The 21505-nt window shown below is 50.8% G+C and overlaps 9 protein-coding genes across 9 annotated transcripts; 6 read left to right on the forward strand and 3 right to left on the reverse strand.

Annotated features, from left to right (window-relative positions):
- The first annotated feature begins 255 nt into the window (after nt 1-255).
- Nucleotides 256-2475, forward strand: K441DRAFT_165681 (uncharacterized protein). The gene is made up of 2 exons (XM_067640286.1): nt 256-498; nt 554-2475. Exon 2 carries the CDS (start codon nt 577-579, stop codon nt 2320-2322), a length of 1746 nt encoding a protein of 581 aa, XP_067509501.1. The 5' UTR covers nt 256-498; nt 554-576; the 3' UTR covers nt 2323-2475.
- Nucleotides 2476-3303: 828 nt separating this feature from the next.
- K441DRAFT_165635 (mitochondrial 37S ribosomal protein mS45) lies at nt 3304-5141 on the forward strand. Its single transcript, XM_067640285.1, has 2 exons — nt 3304-4254; nt 4439-5141. The coding sequence occupies exons 1-2, from the start codon at nt 3583-3585 to the stop codon at nt 4988-4990; spliced, it is 1224 nt and encodes a 407-aa protein (XP_067509502.1). The 5' UTR covers nt 3304-3582; the 3' UTR covers nt 4991-5141.
- Nucleotides 5142-5365: 224 nt separating this feature from the next.
- Nucleotides 5366-5967, reverse strand: K441DRAFT_537407 (DUF788 domain protein; the record flags this gene model as incomplete). The annotated part of the gene is made up of 2 exons (XM_067642479.1): nt 5366-5533; nt 5605-5967. Coding segments are annotated over 2 exons (531 nt in total), but the record flags the coding sequence as incomplete, so codon positions are not given.
- A 596-nt stretch (nt 5968-6563) lies between these two features.
- On the forward strand, nt 6564-9229 carry K441DRAFT_537825 (TPR-like protein; the record flags this gene model as incomplete). The annotated part of the gene is made up of 4 exons (XM_067642500.1): nt 6564-6900; nt 6978-7151; nt 7202-8805; nt 8873-9229. 4 exons carry the CDS (start codon nt 6564-6566, stop codon nt 9227-9229), a joined length of 2472 nt encoding a protein of 823 aa, XP_067509504.1.
- A 1008-nt stretch (nt 9230-10237) lies between these two features.
- Nucleotides 10238-11665, forward strand: K441DRAFT_673475 (1-acyl-sn-glycerol-3-phosphate acyltransferase beta; the record flags this gene model as incomplete). The annotated part of the gene is made up of 4 exons (XM_067650652.1): nt 10238-10605; nt 10806-10903; nt 11015-11302; nt 11475-11665. 4 exons carry the CDS (start codon nt 10238-10240, stop codon nt 11663-11665), a joined length of 945 nt encoding a protein of 314 aa, XP_067509505.1.
- Nucleotides 11666-12617: 952 nt separating this feature from the next.
- K441DRAFT_602114 (uncharacterized protein) lies at nt 12618-13874 on the reverse strand (the record flags this gene model as incomplete). The annotated part of the gene is made up of 2 exons (XM_067645253.1): nt 13139-13874; nt 12618-12995 (listed from the first exon to the last, which is right to left on the reverse strand). Exons 1-2 carry the CDS (start codon nt 13418-13420, stop codon nt 12618-12620), a joined length of 660 nt encoding a protein of 219 aa, XP_067509506.1. The 5' UTR covers nt 13421-13874.
- A 1977-nt stretch (nt 13875-15851) lies between these two features.
- Nucleotides 15852-16949, forward strand: K441DRAFT_684151 (NADH-cytochrome b5 reductase 1; the record flags this gene model as incomplete). The annotated part of the gene is made up of 4 exons (XM_067651752.1): nt 15852-16008; nt 16064-16145; nt 16197-16740; nt 16800-16949. 4 exons carry the CDS (start codon nt 15852-15854, stop codon nt 16947-16949), a joined length of 933 nt encoding a protein of 310 aa, XP_067509507.1.
- An 833-nt stretch (nt 16950-17782) lies between these two features.
- On the forward strand, nt 17783-19193 carry K441DRAFT_602118 (alpha/beta-hydrolase). The gene is made up of 4 exons (XM_067645254.1): nt 17783-17999; nt 18049-18371; nt 18440-18768; nt 18863-19193. Exons 1-4 carry the CDS (start codon nt 17940-17942, stop codon nt 19147-19149), a joined length of 999 nt encoding a protein of 332 aa, XP_067509508.1. The 5' UTR covers nt 17783-17939; the 3' UTR covers nt 19150-19193.
- A 316-nt stretch (nt 19194-19509) lies between these two features.
- On the reverse strand, nt 19510-20397 carry K441DRAFT_535754 (kinase-like protein; the record flags this gene model as incomplete). Its single annotated transcript, XM_067642386.1, has 1 exon — nt 19510-20397. A coding segment is annotated over one exon (888 nt), but the record flags the coding sequence as incomplete, so codon positions are not given.
- Nucleotides 20398-21505: the final 1108 nt, after the last annotated feature.

Consider the following 21505-nt stretch of genomic DNA (forward strand, 5'->3'; position numbering starts at 1 on the left):
ATTGGCCTCGTAACCGTTTTCTCACCGCGAAAACCAATCACCCTTCGCCTCCGGCTGCATGCCCATTCCTTGACAAGCCGCTCAGAGTCTAGCGCCCGACCCCCATCGACATCTTATCCGTCGTCCGGTTTCCTTGGTCCCATATCAGGACCGGTCGCTTCTCGGTCGGAGCGCATTGTTCTGGCATCGCATCGCATCGCATCGCATCGCAGCGCAAGACCATCAGCGCCGGAAAATCGCACGCTTTGTGAAGCTGCGATTTCGCGAAGCGCAGGCTGTATTCTACGCATCTGTCGCCACAATTTGTTTTGATTGGAGTTGCGCGCCGATCCTCCAGCTTTTCGCGTGCAACGCCGCAGCCCATTCGATCAAGAATCCTCAGCTTAACGAAGTCACGAAAGTCTTCAGACAACCTAGATTCCGCTATTTCAGTATCATTCATCGCTATAGACCGAGTTGCCGTCGCGTTTGGCTCCGTGATACTCGGTGGACTTCCTGGTCGAGAGCCTCCTCCCGCCTCCCGCGCCTCTTTGTCTCACTGACGGCTGCGAAGATCACGGCAGAACAAAGGGAAGCATGGCCGGTGGGCCGAGCCCGAGCAGCACCAGTCCTTCGAATCTCTCCAACAGCAGTCCGTTCCTTCACGGTTCTTTTAGCTCAACCTCGTCGTCTCCGCCCAAACAGCCCTTTTCTTCGCAGAATACCATGTCCGCAGACGTGTTTGCCGGATCGCATGGCTATAATTTGCCGCCGCCGATTGGGGAAAGGAGGCCATTAGAAAAGAGCGGCATGTCGTTACTTTCCTTCAGCGAAGTCGAGCCAAGTACGGAGTCCAAAGGCCTCCCAGCTATTTTTCTGCGTAAATTACCCACCAGCAGCGACAGAGAAGCCGTTCGAAATATTCTTTTGTTCGCTAAGGATCTTATTGATTGTGAGCTCGTTACAGCAAAGTACCCCGAAGACAAGGGCTTTGCGTCCGCTGTGGCAAGATTCCGGTCCTTGGAGGGCGCGAAGGAAGCCAGAAACCTTCTGAACGGTAAACGTAACGCTTCAAATGACGCCAATATCATCGTGGACTTGATTCAAGACGGAATTCCCGGAACCATTGGCTCCAGAAGGAATACCGTCGACAGCACCACGAATCGCCAAGGCTCAGTTCCAGCTGCCTCTGGCATCTTAACCAACGGACAGAATGGCCGACAGTCAAGGTATAACGGAACTTTTCAGAACATGGAGAGGATGTCTCCACCCAACGGCACCCCAGGCCTTGGCAACGGTGAATTTCCGGTCCAAAATTTGTTCTCACCAACATCACCCGTTAGCACGTCTTTTAACCATAGAAATCTTGGAAAGTCGGTTATCAACGACGAAGCCGACGATGAAACTGAGGGGTTGCTCAAAGAATCCATTGGTTATGCTACTGGGAGCCAGCCAGCACAAACAGCAATGCCTCGTCGTACGACCAACCCATCTATACCAGTTTCTCGCTTTTCTGCACTGTCTCTGAATACTAATGGCACTACCGGAATCTCCTCTCCGCCTTTGTCAAGTTATGCGTCTCCGCGGTCTGCAGCAACAGTTCAGTCTCCCAGTACTGCCATCTCTGCCATGTCCCCGCATACTATTCCATCTGCAATGAATAACTTGGGACCGAATGCTAGTTATCAACAGTTTTCCTCGCATTACCCTAGACACAACTACCCACCAGTCAATCCTGCTGATCAGAACCCTCCTTGCAACACTCTTTATGTGGGAAACTTGCCAATCGATACGTCGGAAGACGAACTTAAGGCTATGTTTTCTAAGCAACGCGGATATAAGAGGCTATGTTTCCGCACGAAGCAGAACGGCCCTATGTGTTTTGTTGAGTTTGAAGACATTTCTTTTGCTACAAAGGCATTGAACGAGCTTTACGGTCACCCATTACACAACAGCGTCAAAGGGGGAATCCGACTCAGCTTCTCGAAGAATCCGTTGGGTGTTCGTACTGGGCAGTCGAGCAGCATGGGTTCTCCAACTCCCCTGCCTCCTGCAGCAGTAATGCCTGGTTTTGGAGGAAACCCTGGAGCCCCACCTGGATTTACCACCGCAACTGGCCCACCCCCAGGACTCTCTGCGCCTCCGGGGCTTTCAACCCCTGTGAACACCAACGGAAATCCAAACTTTAGCGTCTTCTCTAACGGAGGCTTTGGAGTCGCTGCAAACGACATGACTAGTCCAATCAGGGCACAACCTTTGGGTGGAGGACTTGCCACTAGTGTTGCTGGCGGTACTTTTGGTGGCATGGGTGGTGGCTATTCCACCTATATGATGGGACGCTGAACAGTTTATGATGTAAGAAACCCATTACGCAGTCATGTGTGATGATACCGGGAGTTTAGGGGCGTGGGGGCATAAATCCGGACTGGTGTGCGAAACTCTGTTTCTTCTACTGTTGCGCGATATCCTGTCACTTCAATCATTGCGTGGTGTCTTGCTTGAAATTCTTTTTCTGGTTTCTCATTCCGGCACGGGCATGGGTAATGGCGTGAAACTCCATCGAAGACCATTGCGTCTCTTTGGGGGTGGGCTGCGTTTCAAGCATACAGCGATGATTCCCCCTTGCGCGTTGTTTTTTAGGGATTACTGCTAGGAGTAGGGCGCATACGGGTGGTGGTCATTTTTGGTTTCATTCTGGGGCATCCTTTGGGTTGCATTTGCCTGTCGTTCTCTGTTTTGCTCTCTGGGGCTAAGAAAAACCGGTCTTGCGGAAGTTGTATGGCGGAGGAATTCGTGTCGGACTTCGTGGCAGAATCCTTCTGGGTACTTTTCTTTGGTTTGTTTTCTTGACCGGCTTCGATCGGCTTTAATGGAACAGGATTTGTCATGGCAGGTTTCCTTCGGCTGTCTGTTCATCTGCGGCGGAGTTCTTCGTTCATCGGCCTTCTCACACATGGTATGGCGCTACTCTTCACGGCAGCGCATGGCTGAATCATTCTTGGTTGAACAGACGTTCTTATCCTGTTGTTCGTTGCATGGCGGCCATCTATCGCATGTTTTGTTTCACTTTGGTGCTTCCAAGCACGCTTTTGTCTGGTCATAGTATTTAGAATCGCGTCATACTTCAGAATACCTGAAGGCGGGGCGATATCCTGTCCTTACTGTTTTTTGGTTGGCGTTTACTAGGATTTCACACCCATCAGGCAGACGTTAACGCATTTGCCTTCAAAGAGCATTCAACTTGGGGACAATAGAGTAATCTAGTGCAAGGCGTAATAAAAATAACATCTTGGGGGTAGCCTTTCGTCGAAGTACCAACTAACCTAGACAGGAAGGCCGCAATGCAAAATGCCGGATTCGAGTTTGGCTTGGGATGAATGCTCCAACAAGTCCAGTCCAGCAGTCCAGGCCTCAAGTCAAGGCCGCCAAATCGTAGACTGGATAAATCACGTGACATTAACATCCGAATTTTCGACAACTTGGCGAGACTGAACTACACACCTTCAACCTGAGCTCTATTCATCGGCGCACCTCTACTTACCTCAATTGCTCTACTCCCCATTCTATAAAGCCCACGCAGTGGCTCTCTTGCACCCCTTGAAAATGCCTCCCCGGATACGCGCCAGTAATCTTCGCTGTTCATTAACTTACTCCTGTCCTTCGTCTCCTCGCCCTCAATCGCTCTCCCAAGCAACCCAAACGACGAGAGAGTTTTCCCAGACAACATGTCGGCGAGCCACAAGGATGCGAAGACGCATGTATGCATGGCTGAATGGGCCCGGTAGGGTGTTTGAAAACCCCCTCCTAGGCTCTACGAATTACCTCGGGGCGTACGACAAGAGCGGTAACCTGATTCGGGGGAGGGATAATCCACGAGAAGAAAATACCAATGAAGACCTGCCGAGTTTGGAGGCAGATGCAGAGGCGGAAGCGAACGATGAAATGCGGGAAAGGAAAGACAGGACCGACGAGGACAAAGTCGATGCGCTGGAAGAGGAGGTGCAGAGGCAGGAAAAGGCGGGGAAGAGCAGAGAGGGCAAGGACGATGACGGCGCGCTCTCGCGGGAAACGATGGAGGACCTGAGGCCTTTTCCGTTGAATAAACAATTTAGGAGTCAGCCGGTGCTGAGCGAGGAGCTTCGAGAAGCAATTTATAATGAGGTGGTAGCCCGTGGTATTTCACTTCCCACCGTGAGCGTCCAGTTCGGTGTTTCAAATGAGAGAGTGGCCGCAGTGGTGAGGTTGAAGCAGATGGAGAAAGAGTGGATTGGCCAGGTAAGCTTTTCTCATATTTCGATTTTATTGCAGGATGCACATGATGAGACACAAAACAAATTCGATTAGTCTTTAAGACTCCCACATGGTTAAAAATATTTTGCTATGCTCTTTCTGAACCGTTATCCTTCATCTACTTTCAATTGGCCATCCATATATAAAGATGACTGACAATTGATGCTAGGGTAAAAAACTCGCGGCACCCTACTCCAAGGCCGTTCTTGCCATGCTCCCTCAGACACCATATGTTCGCCAAGGGAAAGGCGAACGACCGGTTCCACATGAACCTATCAACGATCTCCCCGTGCACCCTGCCACCCGTCAACAACTTTTCGTCCCGGTCTCTGAATCTCGTAACTTCACCCGTGAGGACGCAGCTCGTGCCTTCGATGAAACACTACTCACAGCCGACAAACGTATCCCACATCCAGAGCTCGTAATTGTGGAACGAGAAAGATTAGCTGGAATTAGTAATGAGGAGCGGGTTAGGCTAGCTGCGGCGCGTATGGAGCTGGAGAAGAGGAGGAAAGAAAAGGTTGAGAAGAAGAGGCAGGATGAATTGAACAAAACCCAGACCGTGCCTGGAAGGAGGTGGGATTTTGTGTTTAAGGATATTAGTGTGGAGAATGTAGGACCTGATGGCAGGGATCCGAGGGGCGTGGGCTGGCGATACGGGGTCCCGCATCAGGACCGGAAGAAGGGCCAAGTTAAGATTCCTACAAGGGTAGATGGGTAGATGACTGTAAGATATATGGAAATTCTTGTCACTTGCATATGTTCAAGGTTTGTAGGATATTGTGTATGTCGACCTGTATCATACCGAAAGAAGGCAGAAGTGGCCTTCTAACTTCCAATATACAAATCACTGATCGCATAATTTACCACTATGCTACAGCTCACTACATCGCAGAGGTTCTTAACCTACTTCGCTTGGTCTTGCAGCCGTCCAGCTGTGATGCTGAACGTCCGGTTTGCCCTGATTTTAGACCTTGGTCAAAAAGTCCTGCATTGCCGAGTGGTAATAAAGCGACGGTGAGATGCCAAGTTCTCTATGCGCTGCCGACATGTTGAACGGCACGTCTCGTCCGATGCGGATAGCTTGGTTGCGATTCTACCGATATTGGACCTTCTGTCCACCCCTTTTCTCCATCTTTTGCTGTCTCTTACTTCCCGCCTGTGGAGTGCCGGCACTGTCCGCTCCTGCGAATTTTGACATGCCTCCTTGCGCACCCATGAAGGTCATATAAGCAAGCCATGCGGAATAAGCTGGTATAGCAATCTGTGACGATCCATATTTTAGCACTCAAGCTATTATAATTAAAAGAGGATCGAGATAAGATTTACACTTACCCACCACCACCATGCACAATCCCCCAGCACGGCGGCCAAAATCACGCAACCGTAAGTCCAGTATAGCACATCCCACATATACTCGGTGAGTCCCTTTGCTTCAAGGTCTTCGCCGCTTTTCCGTAGTTCACCGGGAGAGGAACCGTAGGTAGGGCGACCAATACGCTCAAACTGGAATTGGATGAAAAATGAGGGGAAGCAAAGGAGGATGTAGAGAGCGAGCGATTTTTTGGTGAAGCTGGACCGCCAAAGGAGACATCGCAGGAGGATGAAAAAAGTGTGTATAACGAGAGTGAGCAACAGAGTACGGTTCAGCACCGCAGTATTATGGGCAGCGAGAGTCTTGGCCGCTTTCTGAGACACATTAGTAGAATATTCGGATGAGCGAAGGAGGGCTTATGGTTTTATAATGGGGGAGGAGGATTGGTACGTACTTGTGCCATGATGATGGTGCTATATAGGCGCCTTTCAATATGTGATGTGTGAAGTAGTTCGCGGTTCGGTGGGCGTTGCCTTTTGCGGCCCGTGCATTGCCTGACCAAAGTCCTCAAATCACAACATCAAAGCGCGAACGACGCCGTCAATCTCTCCGAGCGGCAGTGACCCTCAGTCAACCTCGAACCACGAAAACCCTATGCATTCACTTGCACCCTCGGACAAACACTGTAGCGCTCTGTGCTGAATCCTGCACGCTGCACGCTGCTCGCTCGTTCAGTTTGGCAATTAGCTTTGTCGAGCTGCAGATTGAAAGCGTCTCAAAGAAACAGCCGCAGCAAGGCTCACAACGATCGTACGCTGGATCGCAGTCACTGCAGAGCCGCATTCATGATCAGCATCAGTGGATCGCTTTTCCGTCCACTCGAATTCTCTGTGGATAGGCAAAAATCTGCCTGTTTTAACCTCATCGTAACAACAACCTAGAAAACCCGCCACTCGCCCTCTCACCTATTTTGCCTATAATGTCTCCCTCCAACACTTGCGTAGCGGCTCAGCTACGCCAACTAATATACTACCACCTCGATAACGACTTGGTACAAAACGCTCTCTTCCTCGCTGGTCGTCTACATGGTCTAGAGCCACGCAGCCCGGACGCGGCTCACCTGCTCGCGCTGTGCCATTTTCGCCTAGGACGACTGAAGGCAGCATACGATTATTCTAGGGATAAAGGATTGCGGGGTCAGCATTTGGGATGCGCATATGTGTTTGCGCAGGCGTGTTTAGGCTTGGAGAGGCTTGCGGATGGTATTGGGGCATTAGATCGCGCAAGGGGTCTTTGGGGAGGACGAAATCATTGGAGTGAGTCGAAAGTGGAGTTGCCACTTCCTCGATCGCGGCCTCTGGCGTGGGATGGAGGGCTGACGAGTTCTGTTTAGACAAGCATTCCGAAAATTCGAGACGACATCTTCCGGATGCAGCGGCGGTTAATTGTCTGTTAGGCAAATTATGGAGGGCGCATGGCGACATGAAGAAGGCGGTAGATTGCTATGTCGAGGCACTGAAGCTGAATCCTTTCATGTGGGATGCATATCTTGACCTGTGCGATACAGGTACTGCAGAACTTTTACTTCTCCGCATTTTCGCTCACTAACAGATTTAGGCGTCGTTGTCCGACCGTCAAACATCTTCAAAATGACTCCCGAGATGCTAGCGTTTCTTTCTCACTCTACAGTATCGTCTAACGGAAATGGTTCACCTCTGCAGATGCCTTCACAAGAGCCACCTGCCGTGACCAAAACTCAGTATGCTGCAACGCCAGGAAACAATCCTTTTAACCCCTCCAACCGCAATGGGAACGATATTGGGCTTAACCTGGGAGGATCATACTTGTTATCAAAACTAAATGGTAGCATTCCCGTTGTTAATGGGAATGGGAATGGTTCTCACTACCCTGATGTTGAAACACCAACCTCTAATGGGCAGAATTACGACGATGATGTAATGATGGGCGATGCAGGCGGAGGACCGGTAATCAATATTCCAGGAAACGAACCGCCGCAAGCTCCTGTGAGGAAACAACGGACGGTGCAGCCTTTTGCATCAGATGCTGGCATGGAAGCACCAAAGATGAGGCCGATCACTACGAGGAGCAGGTTAAAAACGAGTTCTGAAAGTTCAGAAGCAGCGGAGGCCCCTCGACCGATTGGGCAAGCCAATCACAAGAGGACAATTTCCGGGCACTCGACCCAACCGAGTAGTTCACTTAATCTCGATCCAACCGCTGCGCCACAGCGAAGGAGTGTAAGGCTTTTCAATCAGATCAGCCAGATTAGACCATCCAGCAGTAGACTAGCATCTGCAGCCGGAAGAGATCCCGAATCGAAGGAGCGGCGAGAACTAAGAAAAGCGAAGGCCACAGGCGCTAAGGGACGATCAGGAACAACGTCGACTGTTGGAAGGGTTGTGAGTGGTAACAGGAAACCTGTTGAGCTTACGGATCACAACCTAAAGGATTCACGGCCACCTAGTGTAATTGGAGGTGTTCCACCAGTACCAAAAATGGCAGTGATAGCGCCACCGAACGATACCGGACGAGAGCAAGAAGCGCTACAGTGGTTACTAGACCTTCTCTCAAAGCTTGGAACTGGCTACTTCCATCTGTCCCGTTACCAATGCCAAGCAGCGCTCCAAGCGTTCGCATCAGTTCCGCCGCAACAGCGAGAAACACCCTGGGTACTGGCCCAGGTTGGAAAAGCCTACTATGAACGATCTTCCTACGCCGAAGCTGAAGAAGTTTTTGCGCGAATTAGGAAGATCTCTCCATCTCGAATGGAAGACATGGAAGTGTATTCCAACGTGCTGTGGCAACTAAAGAAAGAAACCGACCTTGCATATCTATCTCACGAGCTTATCGAAGCTGACCGTCTCTCTCCACAGGCATGGTGCGCGATTGGCAATTCCTTTTCCCTGCAACGTGAGCACGAACAAGCTATTAAGTGTTTCAAACGTGCAACTCAGCTGGATCCAAAGTTTGCGTATGCGTTCACTCTCCAAGGGCACGAGCACGTCGCCAATGAAGAGTCTGAAAAGGCGCTTTTAGCATACAGGTGTGCGATATCAGCTGACCACAGGCATTATAATGGACGGTATGGCCTTGGCCAGGTTTTTGAGAAAATGGGCAAGTTTGATATTGCCGAGCAGCATTACAGGTTTGCAGCGCAGATTAATCCGACGAATGCCCTATTGGCCGTTAGGATTGGAGCGGTGAGTTTATGCATTTCTATTTTGATTAACAGGTCCGCATTTTTCATTATACTAATTGAATTCCCAGGTCCTTGACAAGATGAAGAAGACTCAAGCAGCACTCGTCCAGTACAGCCACGCATGTGACCTAGATCCTCGGTCCAACCTTGCGCGCTTCAGGAAAGCCCAGGCGCTCATGAAACTACGACATCCTGAGGAAGCGCTCACAGAGCTAGAAATCCTGAAGGACCTAGCACCTGATGACGCAAATGTGCATTTCATGCTCGGCAGGCTCTATAAAATGACGAGGGATAAAACAGCAGCGATCCGGCATTTCACGATTGCTCTAAACTTGGACCCGAAGGCAGCGCAGTACATTAAAGAGGCCATGGAGAGCTTGGAGGATGATGAGGATGACGATTTTGATGAGGAGGGGGTGTCGTGATGATAACGACTGGACAAAAAAAACGGATCCTCTTCCTGCGTCTAATTATCAGCTTCATACCCCCTCCTTTTTTTAGCCGTCGCACGTGCCCCGGACCTGCATTCTGGCGTTTGCTATTTCATCGAATTCGATGCACGATACCTCGCGTCTTCCTCTGTCCGTTTTCTGGACGACCTGGTCTGGTCTGCGGCAAGTTTTTTGGGCACAATCGTTCTGCAGTTTTGCATTTAGGTAGCGTAGCAGCATTGATGGGTCTTGGGCTTTTGCATTTTGGCCCGAGGGGCTTGGGAGTTAAATGTTGCTTTCGGCTTTACTTGGGCGGACGACCACTTTGATGGATCGGCGTGATGGGGGGGACTTGGGCTGTACAAATACAGTAGCGTATGCTGTAAGCTTTTTGAGAATGAAGGAAACCGGTGAATAGGACGGGCCGAGATAAAGAGTAATGAAGTCTTGCCAGCGACAGCCGGGATTAGTGTGATGGATGCTTCTCGTGATAGAGTAATTGGGGGTTGGAGAGTGTAGAGAGGGTCACAAGGCGGGCTCGTCGTTCTATTTTCACGTCACGCGAAGAAAGTTTTGCTAGGACGTGTGCTAATTAATTAAATTCAACGTCGTCGCTCTAATTACCAGAACCCAGATGCTTTTTCCCACCTCTGGCAACTCACGCCTCTACCACACCTTGCTATCCCATCCCATCCCATGTTGCGTTGATGCGGAGCGGGACCTGAAAAGCAGGTCCAGCTCACCGCCCTGCAGCCTCGGCGTCTCAACGAACGAGCAGCAAGCAGAAAAAAAGCAGCAAGCAGCACCGCAACCCGGGCTCGCACCAACTCTCAACTCCCCTCTACCGCTCTGTCCTACACCAACCTCCAATAGCAGCAGCCATTGTCGTCACTGCTGCTACTACGGAGTACCACCACCACCACCAAATTCATCCAGTCCGCCGCGCCCAGCACCCCGCACCGCACCGCACTCCGGGCCCGCGACTCCCATAAACCCGCAACGATGACCTGGCCCACCTACCTCCTCCTCGGGGCCCCCCTCGCCATACTAACCCTCCACACCGTCGCCTTCACCTTCCCGCCCTCCTCCCCGCTCGCGCACCGCTCCGCCTTCTACGCCCGCGTCCTGACCTCCTGGCTCGCGCTGGTGGTCGCGGCGGCCTACGGCGTGGTGGCGTCGATTGCGCTGCGCGCTGCGGGCTATGGGGGGCTGAGCCAGTGGACGGTGGGCCGCATGTTCAAGTGGCTTATGTGGGCGACGACGGAGGTTACGTTTCAGGTTGCGGAGGGGGGCAGGGTGGAGGGGGGACGGAGAGGGGGCGAGGAGGCGTTGGAGGTGAGGCCGGCGGTGTTTGTGGCGAATCATCAGACGTGAGTTTTTTTTGGGGTTTGGTTCTCTTCTTTTTGGGTGTTTGGGGGAGGGGTGGATTGTCCTGGGGGGAAGGGTGAGGAGTGGGAGCTAGATGTAACGGAATTGGGGGAGAGGTTGTTAGGAGCAATTGAGGGAGGGATTGTTAGAGCAATTGGGTTTGCGGTAGGATAATCGCTGACGTTCTGGTTTCTGGGTGCAGGGAACTCGACGTCCTGATGATCGGCTGCGTCCTCCCGCGCTGGTGCAGCATCACGGCTAAGAAGAGTCTGAAGTGGATACCGATTTTGGGCTGGTTCAGTATGTCTCTCCCTCCATCATTCCCCGTACTGTCCCCTCCCCACCACCATACCCTATACACCTCTACACCTCTTCATCTCGTTACAAGAGAAGCTAACCCACCCTCCCCAGTGACCCTCTCCAAAACCGTCTTCATCGACCGCGCGAACCGCTCCACCGCGCGCGCCGCCTTCGACGGCGCGGCCGCACACATGCGGCGCGAGAAGCAGAGCGTCTTCATCTTCCCCGAGGGCACGCGGTCGTACGCGACGAAGCCAGACCTGCTGCCGTTCAAGAAAGGCGCGTTCCACCTCGCGATCCAGGCGCAGGTGCCCATCGTCCCCATCGTCGTGGCCAACTACGCGCACATCCTGAACGTCAAGGCGAGGATATTCAGGCCCGGGGTCATCGATGTTAGCGGTGAGCGGGACGCTTCGCTTCTTGCCTTGTACCACTCTCTCTAGCCCTATCCCTACCCCTACCCCTGTCTCTACCCCTTTTCTCCACGGCCCTTTTCGGCAGCGCGGCCGAAAACGTCAACATCACCTCTCGTATAAAAGCAACGAGAACAGGCTTGCTGACGGAACCGCAGTGCTCCCCCCGATCCCCACCGTCGGCCTGACGGCCGCCGACGTGGACAAGCTGACGCAGCGTACCCGCGACGCCATGATGAACGAGCTGATGCGGCTCTCGCATCTACGGTCGTACGAAGACGGCGCCGCGGTCGCGACGGGCGTGGATGGCGGCTCTGAGGCGAGGAGGAAGGTCGGGGTGGAGTTATAGCAGGCGTTGGGCTAGCCCCATTGATGATAATAAGCGGCGTGAGCGGAAGAGGGGGGTGAAAGGTGAAGAGAGGGGTGGGGTGGATCGGCGTGAGGGGTGTGGAGGGGAGAGAGGGCATTGGGTCGGTTTCAGCATAGCGTGTTCGGGCATTTTGTAGACGCGGGAGCATAGTGGAACGGAGCGGTGCGGTCGAGGTAATAGCTAAAGGTTAGGGTTACAGACGCGAAGCGAGGCCTGCTTTCCAGCGCACGACGACCGCATTGGGGCGTGCCGGAGGTCATACTTTTTGGTGTTGCAAGCGTTTCGCTCGCTAGTGCATACGATTGATACGTTCTCAGACTTTTAGATGAGTATTTGGATGCCCGGAACAAGGGCATCCAAGGTGCGGTAAAATACGATAGATTTAGATCTACGTAAACGAACGGAAAGGCGCAGGCTAGCATGAAATAGAGGGTATCAACTGCTTCAAACGTTGAGAAAATAAGGGATGGTAAAAGTCATTACAAAGGAGTAAAGGTGAAAGAGAATGAAAGAAAAGGATAAAAGGGGGAATATACCGCAAACTGGCTTTGCGTAGGCCGTGAAAACCGTATGCATTAATTTTTTTATAAAAAGGGATCTCTCGTTCATTCCGCACTCAGACGCCAAACACCCACGCAGCTCCCACAGCACAGTCCCCATCCCCTCTCGAAAAAAAGGCAGAAGCCCCCCTCTTCTTTCTATTGACCGTATTTGTATGCATTATCCCTCCCAGACGCCATGCCGCGAGTCCTATCGAAACGCAAACGAGGATAAAAGGCCGACCTAAAGGATTCGCAGCACCTTAGCGACCTGGAGGGGCCATATGCATTCCCGGCTCCGCAGCGCTCTTCCGGTAGCGGAGCGCGACATAACGTCCTTTTCGCACACAAGAGGGTAAGCGACTACTCTTTTATACAGCGAGAAGGGGTTTTTATTTCTCGCGAGGGTAGTCGGGTGGCGTACTCTTGCGTTGGCGCAGCACGCCCATGACGGCGGCCGTGAGCGCGGCCACGTCGGCCAGGAACAGCGGGATCAGCATCCATCGCCACGCCTCGATTAGGCGCACATGCGTGCGGATCTCGGAGCGCTTGTTTGGGTCTGCGAGTGGCGTGTTCAGCAGCGCTTTGAACCAGGTCTCCGGTGTCCATTTGTCGGCCGGGTAGTGCTCGTTTGGCCTCGCGAGGGACGGGTCGATGGTTTGGCCCGAGGTTTGGTTCGTTACGAGGAAGGTGAAGATGAGGGCGGAGAGGGTGAAGAGGGTTGAGAGGAGAAGCAGGATCGTGAGGGCAAGGAGGGAGCGCGAGGGAGGCTGGAAGGAGTGTTAGTATGGAGAATGAAATTTTGTGGGTTTGAATCAGGATTTTTTTTCTTTGGAAGATACAAATCGGTGCTTAAAATTGCGCATCTGGAATTGACGTGCAAATTACGCGGTTTTGTGAATATCGAGCTTACCTTGCCATTACGGTTTCGCTGTTTCCAAGCAACGAAGAGGCCGAAAATTCCGAGCACAAAACCGTATCCAGCCGCCCCGTTGGTGGTGTGGCCTTGGTCGAGCCAGATATGCGCGGGCAACGCACCGAAGGGGATGGATTCGTTCGGCCAGTTGATTTGGTACGTTTTGACGAACCATTTTTGAATATGCAAGAAACTGACCATATCGCTGACAAGGCCAACCTCGGCGACCGAGACGGCAGCGAGCAGGAGGCAAGTAGCAAAGACTGGTACGAAAGCCATGATGGTTGATTGGCACGGAGAGAGAAAGAGAGACAAAGAGAGAGGTGGAGGGAAAAGCAATCCCTTAAGCAGACACTGTTTTGGGAGAAAAAGTTATTATATATTACAGAATAGTAGAGGTGATAAATATAGTATGTTTAGCAATCCGGGGGTTAGCGAGAGAAGGAAACACAAATGTTATATGAACGGTTGCACATGTTTCGAGGGCTGAAGAGCTGACCTCAGCGCATTGCGGGAAGCGGGAAACGAGATCGTCGGTCAGCCCAAAATAAGTTTCTAATGAGAAGAGCCAATACGGCGTCGCCAAAGTTTTCAGATATGCAAGCCATGTTCATAACAGCCAGCTGGTTGCGGCCGCCCTAAAGATTAGACTATGCACACACACGCTTGAAGTCGCTTGGCGAAAGCCTGGACGCCTCAATGATGGGGGCTGACTCGAGTTAATTGCTTTGTGCAGCGAGCCACACTCAATGCAGCTTTTTTTCCTGTGTCAGCAGCGGCGCAGCTCTGCTCAGCCTTGAACATGCAGCACAGTTAATGGCAAATTCCATCAGCATTGACGTTTTGGCGGCGGCTTGTGGCGTATTACGGACGCACAGAGTTATGGACGATGAGGGAATTTGCAGTCTTTCTCCAAACTCTTGGCAAAACCCCAGTTCAGCTCTAGAAAGCAAAATGTCGTTGACGGGGTTATGTGGGTGCCCGACAGCCAACAGTGCCATTGGAGCAGCGATACCGTGGATGGGAGCATGGAAGCGTACGTGGACGGGGTCTCTGTCCACGGGTCCCTAAAAGAGTGAGATGGGATGGCACATGGCTGGCGGTGACAAGCTTTGGGGCTGATTCTTGACAGCAAATTCCACATTGGCATGCCTGGCGGCCATGTGATGATTCGCTGCTTGTTTTCTTTTGCTGTCACCCATCACTTGTTGTTTGTTTTCATCCTTGGGCACGACGCTCAGCCTTAGCGCCACCGTTATGCCTAGATGCTCAGTTAATGCAGCTCCTCCGCTCTTTTGTTGCCTGGCTTGCGTTGAGATAGCATGGATTGCATTCTAAAGGCTTCTATTTTCTTCAGCCCGCACGGCAAATGCCGGCTAGACTTTGTCTTGCATACATCGGGCTGGATGCAATCCTCCAAGTGAGCAGCCCGGCTGTGGCTGTTGACGATAGGATAAACCAACCAGCCAATCCCCTTCGGCAGTGCATCCAACAGATTGCTGCCTTAGAGAAGCCCACCGCTTTCTATCCTCCCTCCTCCCTTCCATGAATGTTTTACGCTTCGTTGACCAGCTTGTTCCTTTCAGCCATCGGTCAGCTGGATAATTTTTTCAAATTCATTCATTTTGGCCCCTTTCTCGACGGAGTGACCTTCTCCCGCCATGACGTGATTACATGAGACTTCGTCATTTCGAGAACCGCCCGAGACAATGCCCAACACCACAGTTACGACAAGGCAGTGGCAGTGGTAGGACTTGACGTTTCTAGGCTTCCAACACCTTGCCTCGAGTGTCAGACCTTTACATTGGTGAGTTTGGGGTTCTGAAGGGATTATATTTAGGGCATGGAAAACCGCTGCACTGCATGTCGACTTCGTATTCCGGAATCCAGCACACTCTTTAGCTCACGCGTCAGTCCTTTCATAGAACTGATGGGATGATGACGTAGCGTGCAAGAGCACATCAGAAGGCGTGCGGAGAGGGCCTCATGCACTGTCTTGACGGAATGTTAGGAATACCATTTCTTTTTTCCTCGGAGCCCCTCGACTGAGAGCGTGACGCGAACTTGAGAAGCCTCTGAAGCAACCCGCTGTTTAACTAGTAAACCCCGCCCCTCTAGCACTTAGACTACCCCATGTCGGACGGAGAAAGTATGTCCAAAGCCTTGAGCGATTGTTATACAGCATGTTCACCCACCTGTCAACGATATTCAAAGAGAACTACAAGATGACTCCAAAGAGCCTCTAATCCTTCGGTGAAGAGTGCGACACCAGGTCGGTAGATGGTTTAAAGCAATCCGCAATGGCTGGTAGAAATTGAGGGTTTTGTAGGCATGGATCCCACTCAGTCAACTATTAAAAGAAGAAAGACAGTAGAGTGCGGAAGAGAAAGCCAAAAGTTGCGGGGAGGATTTCCCCAAGCTGGCACTGATGTCCATGCTCGCGGTCTATGTTGGCGCGTGAATTTGGCGGGGGACATCCGAGCTTCGGTTTTTTTGCTGTGGACCAGAGTATAAGCGGCATCCCGCCGCACACAAGAAACCCATTGCTTCAATATAACTCTGTCCCTCTCCTGACAACCTCGCCAACCCACTTGCGCGACCGAGAGCAACGAATTGGCTACTTTATTCACTCTGTCGAGCCTTCAGCTACCTCCCTTCCCTCGCCAACATTCGCATATCAAATTCCCAACAAGGTATTCCATGGTCCAAAATGGCCTCTAGCTCTCCATTCGCCCCGCAATATGTCCACGGCATCTACATACCTTCTGCTCTTTTGATTGTGGGCACTGCGATTATCAAGTCTGAATGGCTTGTATACGCTGTGGCTCTCACCGCGATATTGGGAGGTTGGAAGGTCTACAACAACCGTAAAATCACCGAAAATCTCCAGGTTTAAAAATCCCCCAGACTGACACTCCACAGTCCCGCGCAAAGTCCTCAAACCGAATGAGTTCCAGAACTTCGAGCTCAAAGAAAAAACGATCCTCTCCCACAACACCGCCATGTGAGCATCTATACAAAAAGCAACGCTCAATCAACTGACCACTCGCCGTAGCTACCGCTTCAAGCTCCCTAGACCCACCGACATCCTCGGTCTTCCCATCGGCCAGCACATCTCCCTAGCCGCCACCATCGCCGGGCAACCCAAGGAAGTCGTGCGATCCTACACCCCGATATCGTCCGATGAGGAGAAGGGCTACTTCGACCTCCTGATCAAGTCGTATCCCACCGGCAACATCAGCAAGCACGTCGCCTCGCTCATGGTCGGGCAGACGATGAAGGTCAAGGGTCCCAAGGGCGCCATGGTGTACACCCCGAATATGGTGCGCCATTTCGGCATGATTGCCGGCGGAACCGGTATTACGCCTATGCTCCAGATCATTCGTGCCATCATCAGGGGAAGGCCGCGGCTGGGAGGAAGCGATGTCACGCAGGTCGATCTCATCTTTGCCAATGTCAATCCTGAAGATATTCTGCTGAAGGAGGACCTGGACGCTCTGGTGAAGGAAGATGACAAGTTCAGGGTGTACTACGTGCTTAACAACCCCCCTGAGAAGTGGGATGGTGGTGTTGGATTCGTCACGGCCGATATGATCAAAGTAGGGCTGACTATTAATTTTTCCGTTTAGTCCTGGAGGTTTCGCTAACTTTTTGGCAGGCTAAACTACCACCACCTGCAAAGGACATCAAGATCCTCCTCTGCGGTCCCCCGCCAATGATTAGCGCAATGAAGAAGGCAACAGAGTCTCTAGGCTATGAAAAGCCCAGGCCAGTCAGCAAGCTTGAGGACCAAGTCTTCTGCTTCTAAGCAAATAGTTGACGTTGTGGGAAGTTAATGAACGCATATAGTATAGATACCTGAATGTGTTTTTTCTCAGCGAGACACATGTTGCAGGCGTTTATTGATACCTAGAAAAAGGGACATAGCTCGGAGTCTGCTGCTCGGGTCTAGGCGGTTTGGTTTAAAATGCGGCATAGGTTCACGAAGGTAAATGGATTCCAACACCACGCACTTTAGAGTCTTCAATTCTGAATAATCTTCTTTCATGCGTGTCAATGTCTTGATACTTTCATCTTTGAAGCCTCCATCCAATCCAATAACCTTGTTCGTCACATATCCCGTCTTCACCATCTAAACCAGTTTCATCCGGGATCCTAAGCCGACCAATAGGAATCTCTACGGCCATTATCAGACACATACCTCGTTACTTACCTAAATGGCATATAATCTAAAGCATAACAATTATAGGGACGTTAGGGAACCCCCCATGTATATCCAATTGCGTGTCTTAGTAAAGCGGACGCTTAATGGAACTGCGCACTTTGTCGTACTTGCTCAAGTCTGCCTGGAACGCCTCAGCCCTGACGCTTGAATGGCTTTGAAATCAATTACGGTGTGTCTGACGATGATTTGCTGGAGCTGTGCAAAACACGAAGTAGAGGGTTCGGATTTCGTACATGATATTGCTTCAAGCATTCCGATTGTGTGCATAGTGGTGTCGCAATTATTAACTAGGAGGTTGGAGAAGAGGAAAGCTGTTATGTTCGAGATTCCCCGGCTTCACTTTGGCTGAGGTCATGCATCAAGTGTGGAGGTGCCAAGATATCAAGTCCCTATCTGTAGTCTTTCTCGGGACATCACCGCTAGCTGTTTTGGGGAATGATAGACAGGATTATAGTTTACATTGACGGGGATTCAATGCTTATCATCCCCGCGGTTAACTTCACTCCGTGCGTCTTCTCATCGCACTTCATTACTTGAGGTGAAGAACAATTGGCACCTTTTGAAGAGTCAATTATGTCAAGAACAATGGAAGATATTCTCAAGTCAGCAGAGATAGACCCAGAATACAAAAAGGTAGGGTCACTCCATCAACTCCGAACCAGCACTGACATCCCTTATCAAGGCCGTCGAAGAAAACCCAATCAACATAGGCGGCTCGGACATACGAGGATCCCGTGCCGCTCACCTCCAGAGACTGCGCCAATTCTACCCGATCCCAGGCCCGATCCCCGAAGTTGTCGAGACCGAGCAGCAAGTGCCAACATCAGACGGCCAGGCCATCCGTGTGCGTATCTACTCGCCCAAGCAAGCTCCTCCAGACGGCAGCCCGTTGATTCTCATGTACCATGAGGGCGGCTGGTGCGTGGGCGACTTGACGGACGAGGACCTCAACTGCCGCATGTTTTGCAGAGACCTGGGCGCTGTGTGTATTAATGTGGAGTACCGGTTAGCCCAGCCAACCACTCTCTGCTGCCCCTTTACAATATAAAGGTGTGCAATTGACAGCCCCCCAGCCTCGCGCCCGAACACCCCTTCCCAACCGGCATCAATGATTCCTGGGATGCGCTGAAATGGGCTGCAGCCAATGCAGCATCGCTGAAAGCAAACCCTGCGCGCGGCTTCATCGTCGGAGGAGCCTCAGCCGGCGGCAACATTGCTGCAGTGCTGGCGCATCTGGCAAGAGATGAGGGTTTAAACCCGCCGCTCACGGGGCAGTATCTCTGTGTGCCGGCGCTACTGCATCCAGGAGGCGTGCCAGAGAAGCACAAGCATGAGTACCTAAGCAGGTCGATCAACAAGGATGACCCGGTCTTAAAGAATCTGGATTGGGACATTGTCCATGGTGAGCAGCCCCATTCCTGCCTTGATGACAACGATATCACTGCTTCGTATTTCTCGAAGGTGAATTCTACAGACTCCACTGACAATCGCTTAAGTGATATACAAGCCTGATAGATCGTCGCCGTTGTGGGAGCCTTTTAACCATCCGCTTGGCCATAAGGGCGTCGCTAAAGCTTACCTGCAGGTCTGCGGCATGGACCCGCTACGGGATGAGGCGCTGATTTATGAGCGGGTGCTGCGTGAGGAGGCGGAGGTTCAGACTAAGCTGGATTTCTACCCGGGATATGGGCACATGTTTTGGACTAATTATCCAAAGATGCCGATGAGTCGGAAGTTTGTGGAGGATACACTGAAAGGTTTCAAATGGTTACTGGAACTCTAACAGTGGGCTTCGAAGTGTATAAAAGACTTCAAGCCATGCTGCATCTAGCGTGTTATTAGCTCCGCAAATCCTAGGGAAAGGGTCCGAGATGAAATAAAACTAACATTTTCAGACCTAGTGAAGCCATCCGATCCCATGAGGATGAAATATCTGCCTCAATAACTGACTGAGATATGTCTGCTGCTGGGGCCCACAGTTCCTGTGCTAACACTTGCCACAACACAGCTACCTGCTGTCTACTTCTTTGTACTTTCATATTAATTCCCACGCATTAAAAGAACCCTGTGTATCCCTAAACATAACATTAGCCTACTATTTCCTCATCTTATTCTCTCGATTGGGCGTCCCTGTAATCTTATTTCATGCGGCCTCCGAATTACAAGGACAAAAATGTAGTAGTGTTGGTTGCTCATATGTGCGAATCAGCTTTGCGACCGCATCAGCATCCGGCCTCTTCTTTCGGTCCGGAGTTAGCATAGGCCACACACAGTGACGGTAAAAGTCATTCATTCCAAACCACTTGCTCACGCGCTCGATCTTCTGCCCATAAAGTAAGATCCCTTTTGCAGCCTGCGGCCCCGGTCCACTGTTCTTCGTTCCCTCGGGGGAGTTAGAACGCAGCAAAAATCTATGGAAGTCTTTAACGCTATAATCGGTCAGCACGGTCAGCATCTCGCAGAACATAGCACCAAGCGCGAAGACATCAGTACCACGCCCGTGCCTGTTTAGCACGCCATCACAGTTGATCACTTCTGGCGCAGAGTACATAGCCGAGGTACGAGCCGGATTCTCCGTCGATGTCGTCTGCCCGATCTGGAACTGAGATGAGGAACTGAAGTCTGTGAAGTAAATGGTGCTGCCACGATGGATGATATTTGAGGGTTTGATGTCCTGATGCCGCACCCCGCTGCTGTGCATGTAGGCGAGCGTTGACGCAAGGCACATGAACCATGTTTGCAGCCAGCTTCTCTCGATCCTGGCCATATCACGACGGCCATCCCACGACGGATCGCCGACCACCTCAAGAAAGGCTTTGAGGTCCTGATCGCCAACGGGTGACATCAGCAGCGAATAAAATTGGCGCCCTGATGGCGGGCATTCGCTATAGCTGCCGATTATCTGGACAACGTGGCGGTGCACAAGGGATTCTAGGACGCGAGCTTCTTGTTTGATGATTTTGAGGCGCTGGTTACGGTTGTGATACGGAATTTGGACACGCTTGCGAACGAAGCTTAGATGCTGCTTTGAGATCTAGACTTCTTTAACAATGCCTAAGGACCCATACCCTAACGAGCTGATGACTGTAAGGAAATTTTGGTTGATATTAGAAAATTCCTTATGCCGGAATGTTAAGCCGTATTCCTTTGCTATTAACTTAGAATTTTTGCTTGGCTTAATATAGTAATCTAATTTAGGAGGAGTGGGCAGACCTTCTGGGAAAAGGTGACGTGGGGTTAAGCTGCTCTAGTAGTTATCGTCTGATATACCCCCTTGCTAAGGTAGGTTCGCAATTTATCTTAATAGCGGAAGTGCGTCTGCCTCTATCTACGACATTAGCTCCCTATACCGCTGCCGCTATATCTCTATTAAGCTAGACTAAATTTATAACAGCGTTATATAGTACTAAAATATTGCCACCTTATATAACTCTATAATAACCTCGTTTTAGAACACCTATAGAAACCGCTTTATCTCTTTATTTGTCTTTACTAGTAGGACTTCTGTTTATTTAATTTTGCGGTAAATCTATGCCTTATTATTACTAGGGAGGTGGCCTACTACTAGTTTTCAAAGTATATCCTTTATCTCGGCGATAAGGTTAGAGGCAGACTTTATAATATCCTTTTAGTTGGGGGCGTTTATTATAAATGCTTAAAGAGTGTTAGCTAACGTTGGTAAAAATAGTAGATTAGCGCCTGCGGAATTTATAGTTTCTTTTTTTAGTGGCGTAGCCTTAGCTATAAGATAGATAAGAGTCTGATATATAATAAGGAGGAGTTTACTAAGGTTTATTACTACCTTAAGGCTATTATAATAAGGCATAGCTGCTATATGGCCCAGTATAATATAAGGCTCTCTTTATTATCTGGGGTTAGTATTAATGTATAGATACTAGCGAGGGCGATAAATAGTTAGAAGATGTCCTATAGGCTTAGCCAAAGCTATAATAAGATATATTTTTAAGAGCACCTTAGAGTATTAAAATTTAGGGAACGATTATTCTAACTAAAGGTAGCTAGATTATATTATTTTAAGTCTAATAGTAGTTCTGCGATATAGCGCCTACTAAGGCTTAGTTACTGTAAGGGGACTAGCCCAGTTACAGTAGGAATGTCTTAGTGAAACACTCGACAGA

Source organism: Cenococcum geophilum (assembly GCF_001692895.1).
Source record: "Cenococcum geophilum 1.58 unplaced genomic scaffold K441scaffold_3, whole genome shotgun sequence".
Classification (NCBI taxonomy): domain Eukaryota; kingdom Fungi; phylum Ascomycota; class Dothideomycetes; order Gloniales; family Gloniaceae; genus Cenococcum; species Cenococcum geophilum.

Bases quoted from the DNA above. Each gene is read 5' to 3' on its own strand.
- K441DRAFT_165681 (XM_067640286.1), top strand. From the start codon at position 577: ATGGCCGGTGGGCCGAGCCCGAGCAGCACCAGTCCTTCGAATCTCTCC.
- K441DRAFT_165635 (XM_067640285.1), top strand. From the start codon at position 3,583: ATGCCTCCCCGGATACGCGCCAGTAATCTTCGCTGTTCATTAACTTAC. The intron at 4,255-4,438 runs GTAAGCTTTTCT...AATTGATGCTAG, and splicing joins AGAAAGAGTGGATTGGCCAG to GGTAAAAAACTCGCGGCACC.
- K441DRAFT_602118 (XM_067645254.1), top strand. From the start codon at position 17,940: ATGTCAAGAACAATGGAAGATATTCTCAAGTCAGCAGAGATAGACCCA. The intron at 18,000-18,048 runs GTAGGGTCACTC...TCCCTTATCAAG, and splicing joins TAGACCCAGAATACAAAAAG to GCCGTCGAAGAAAACCCAAT. The intron at 18,769-18,862 runs GTGAGCAGCCCC...CAATCGCTTAAG, and splicing joins GGATTGGGACATTGTCCATG to TGATATACAAGCCTGATAGA.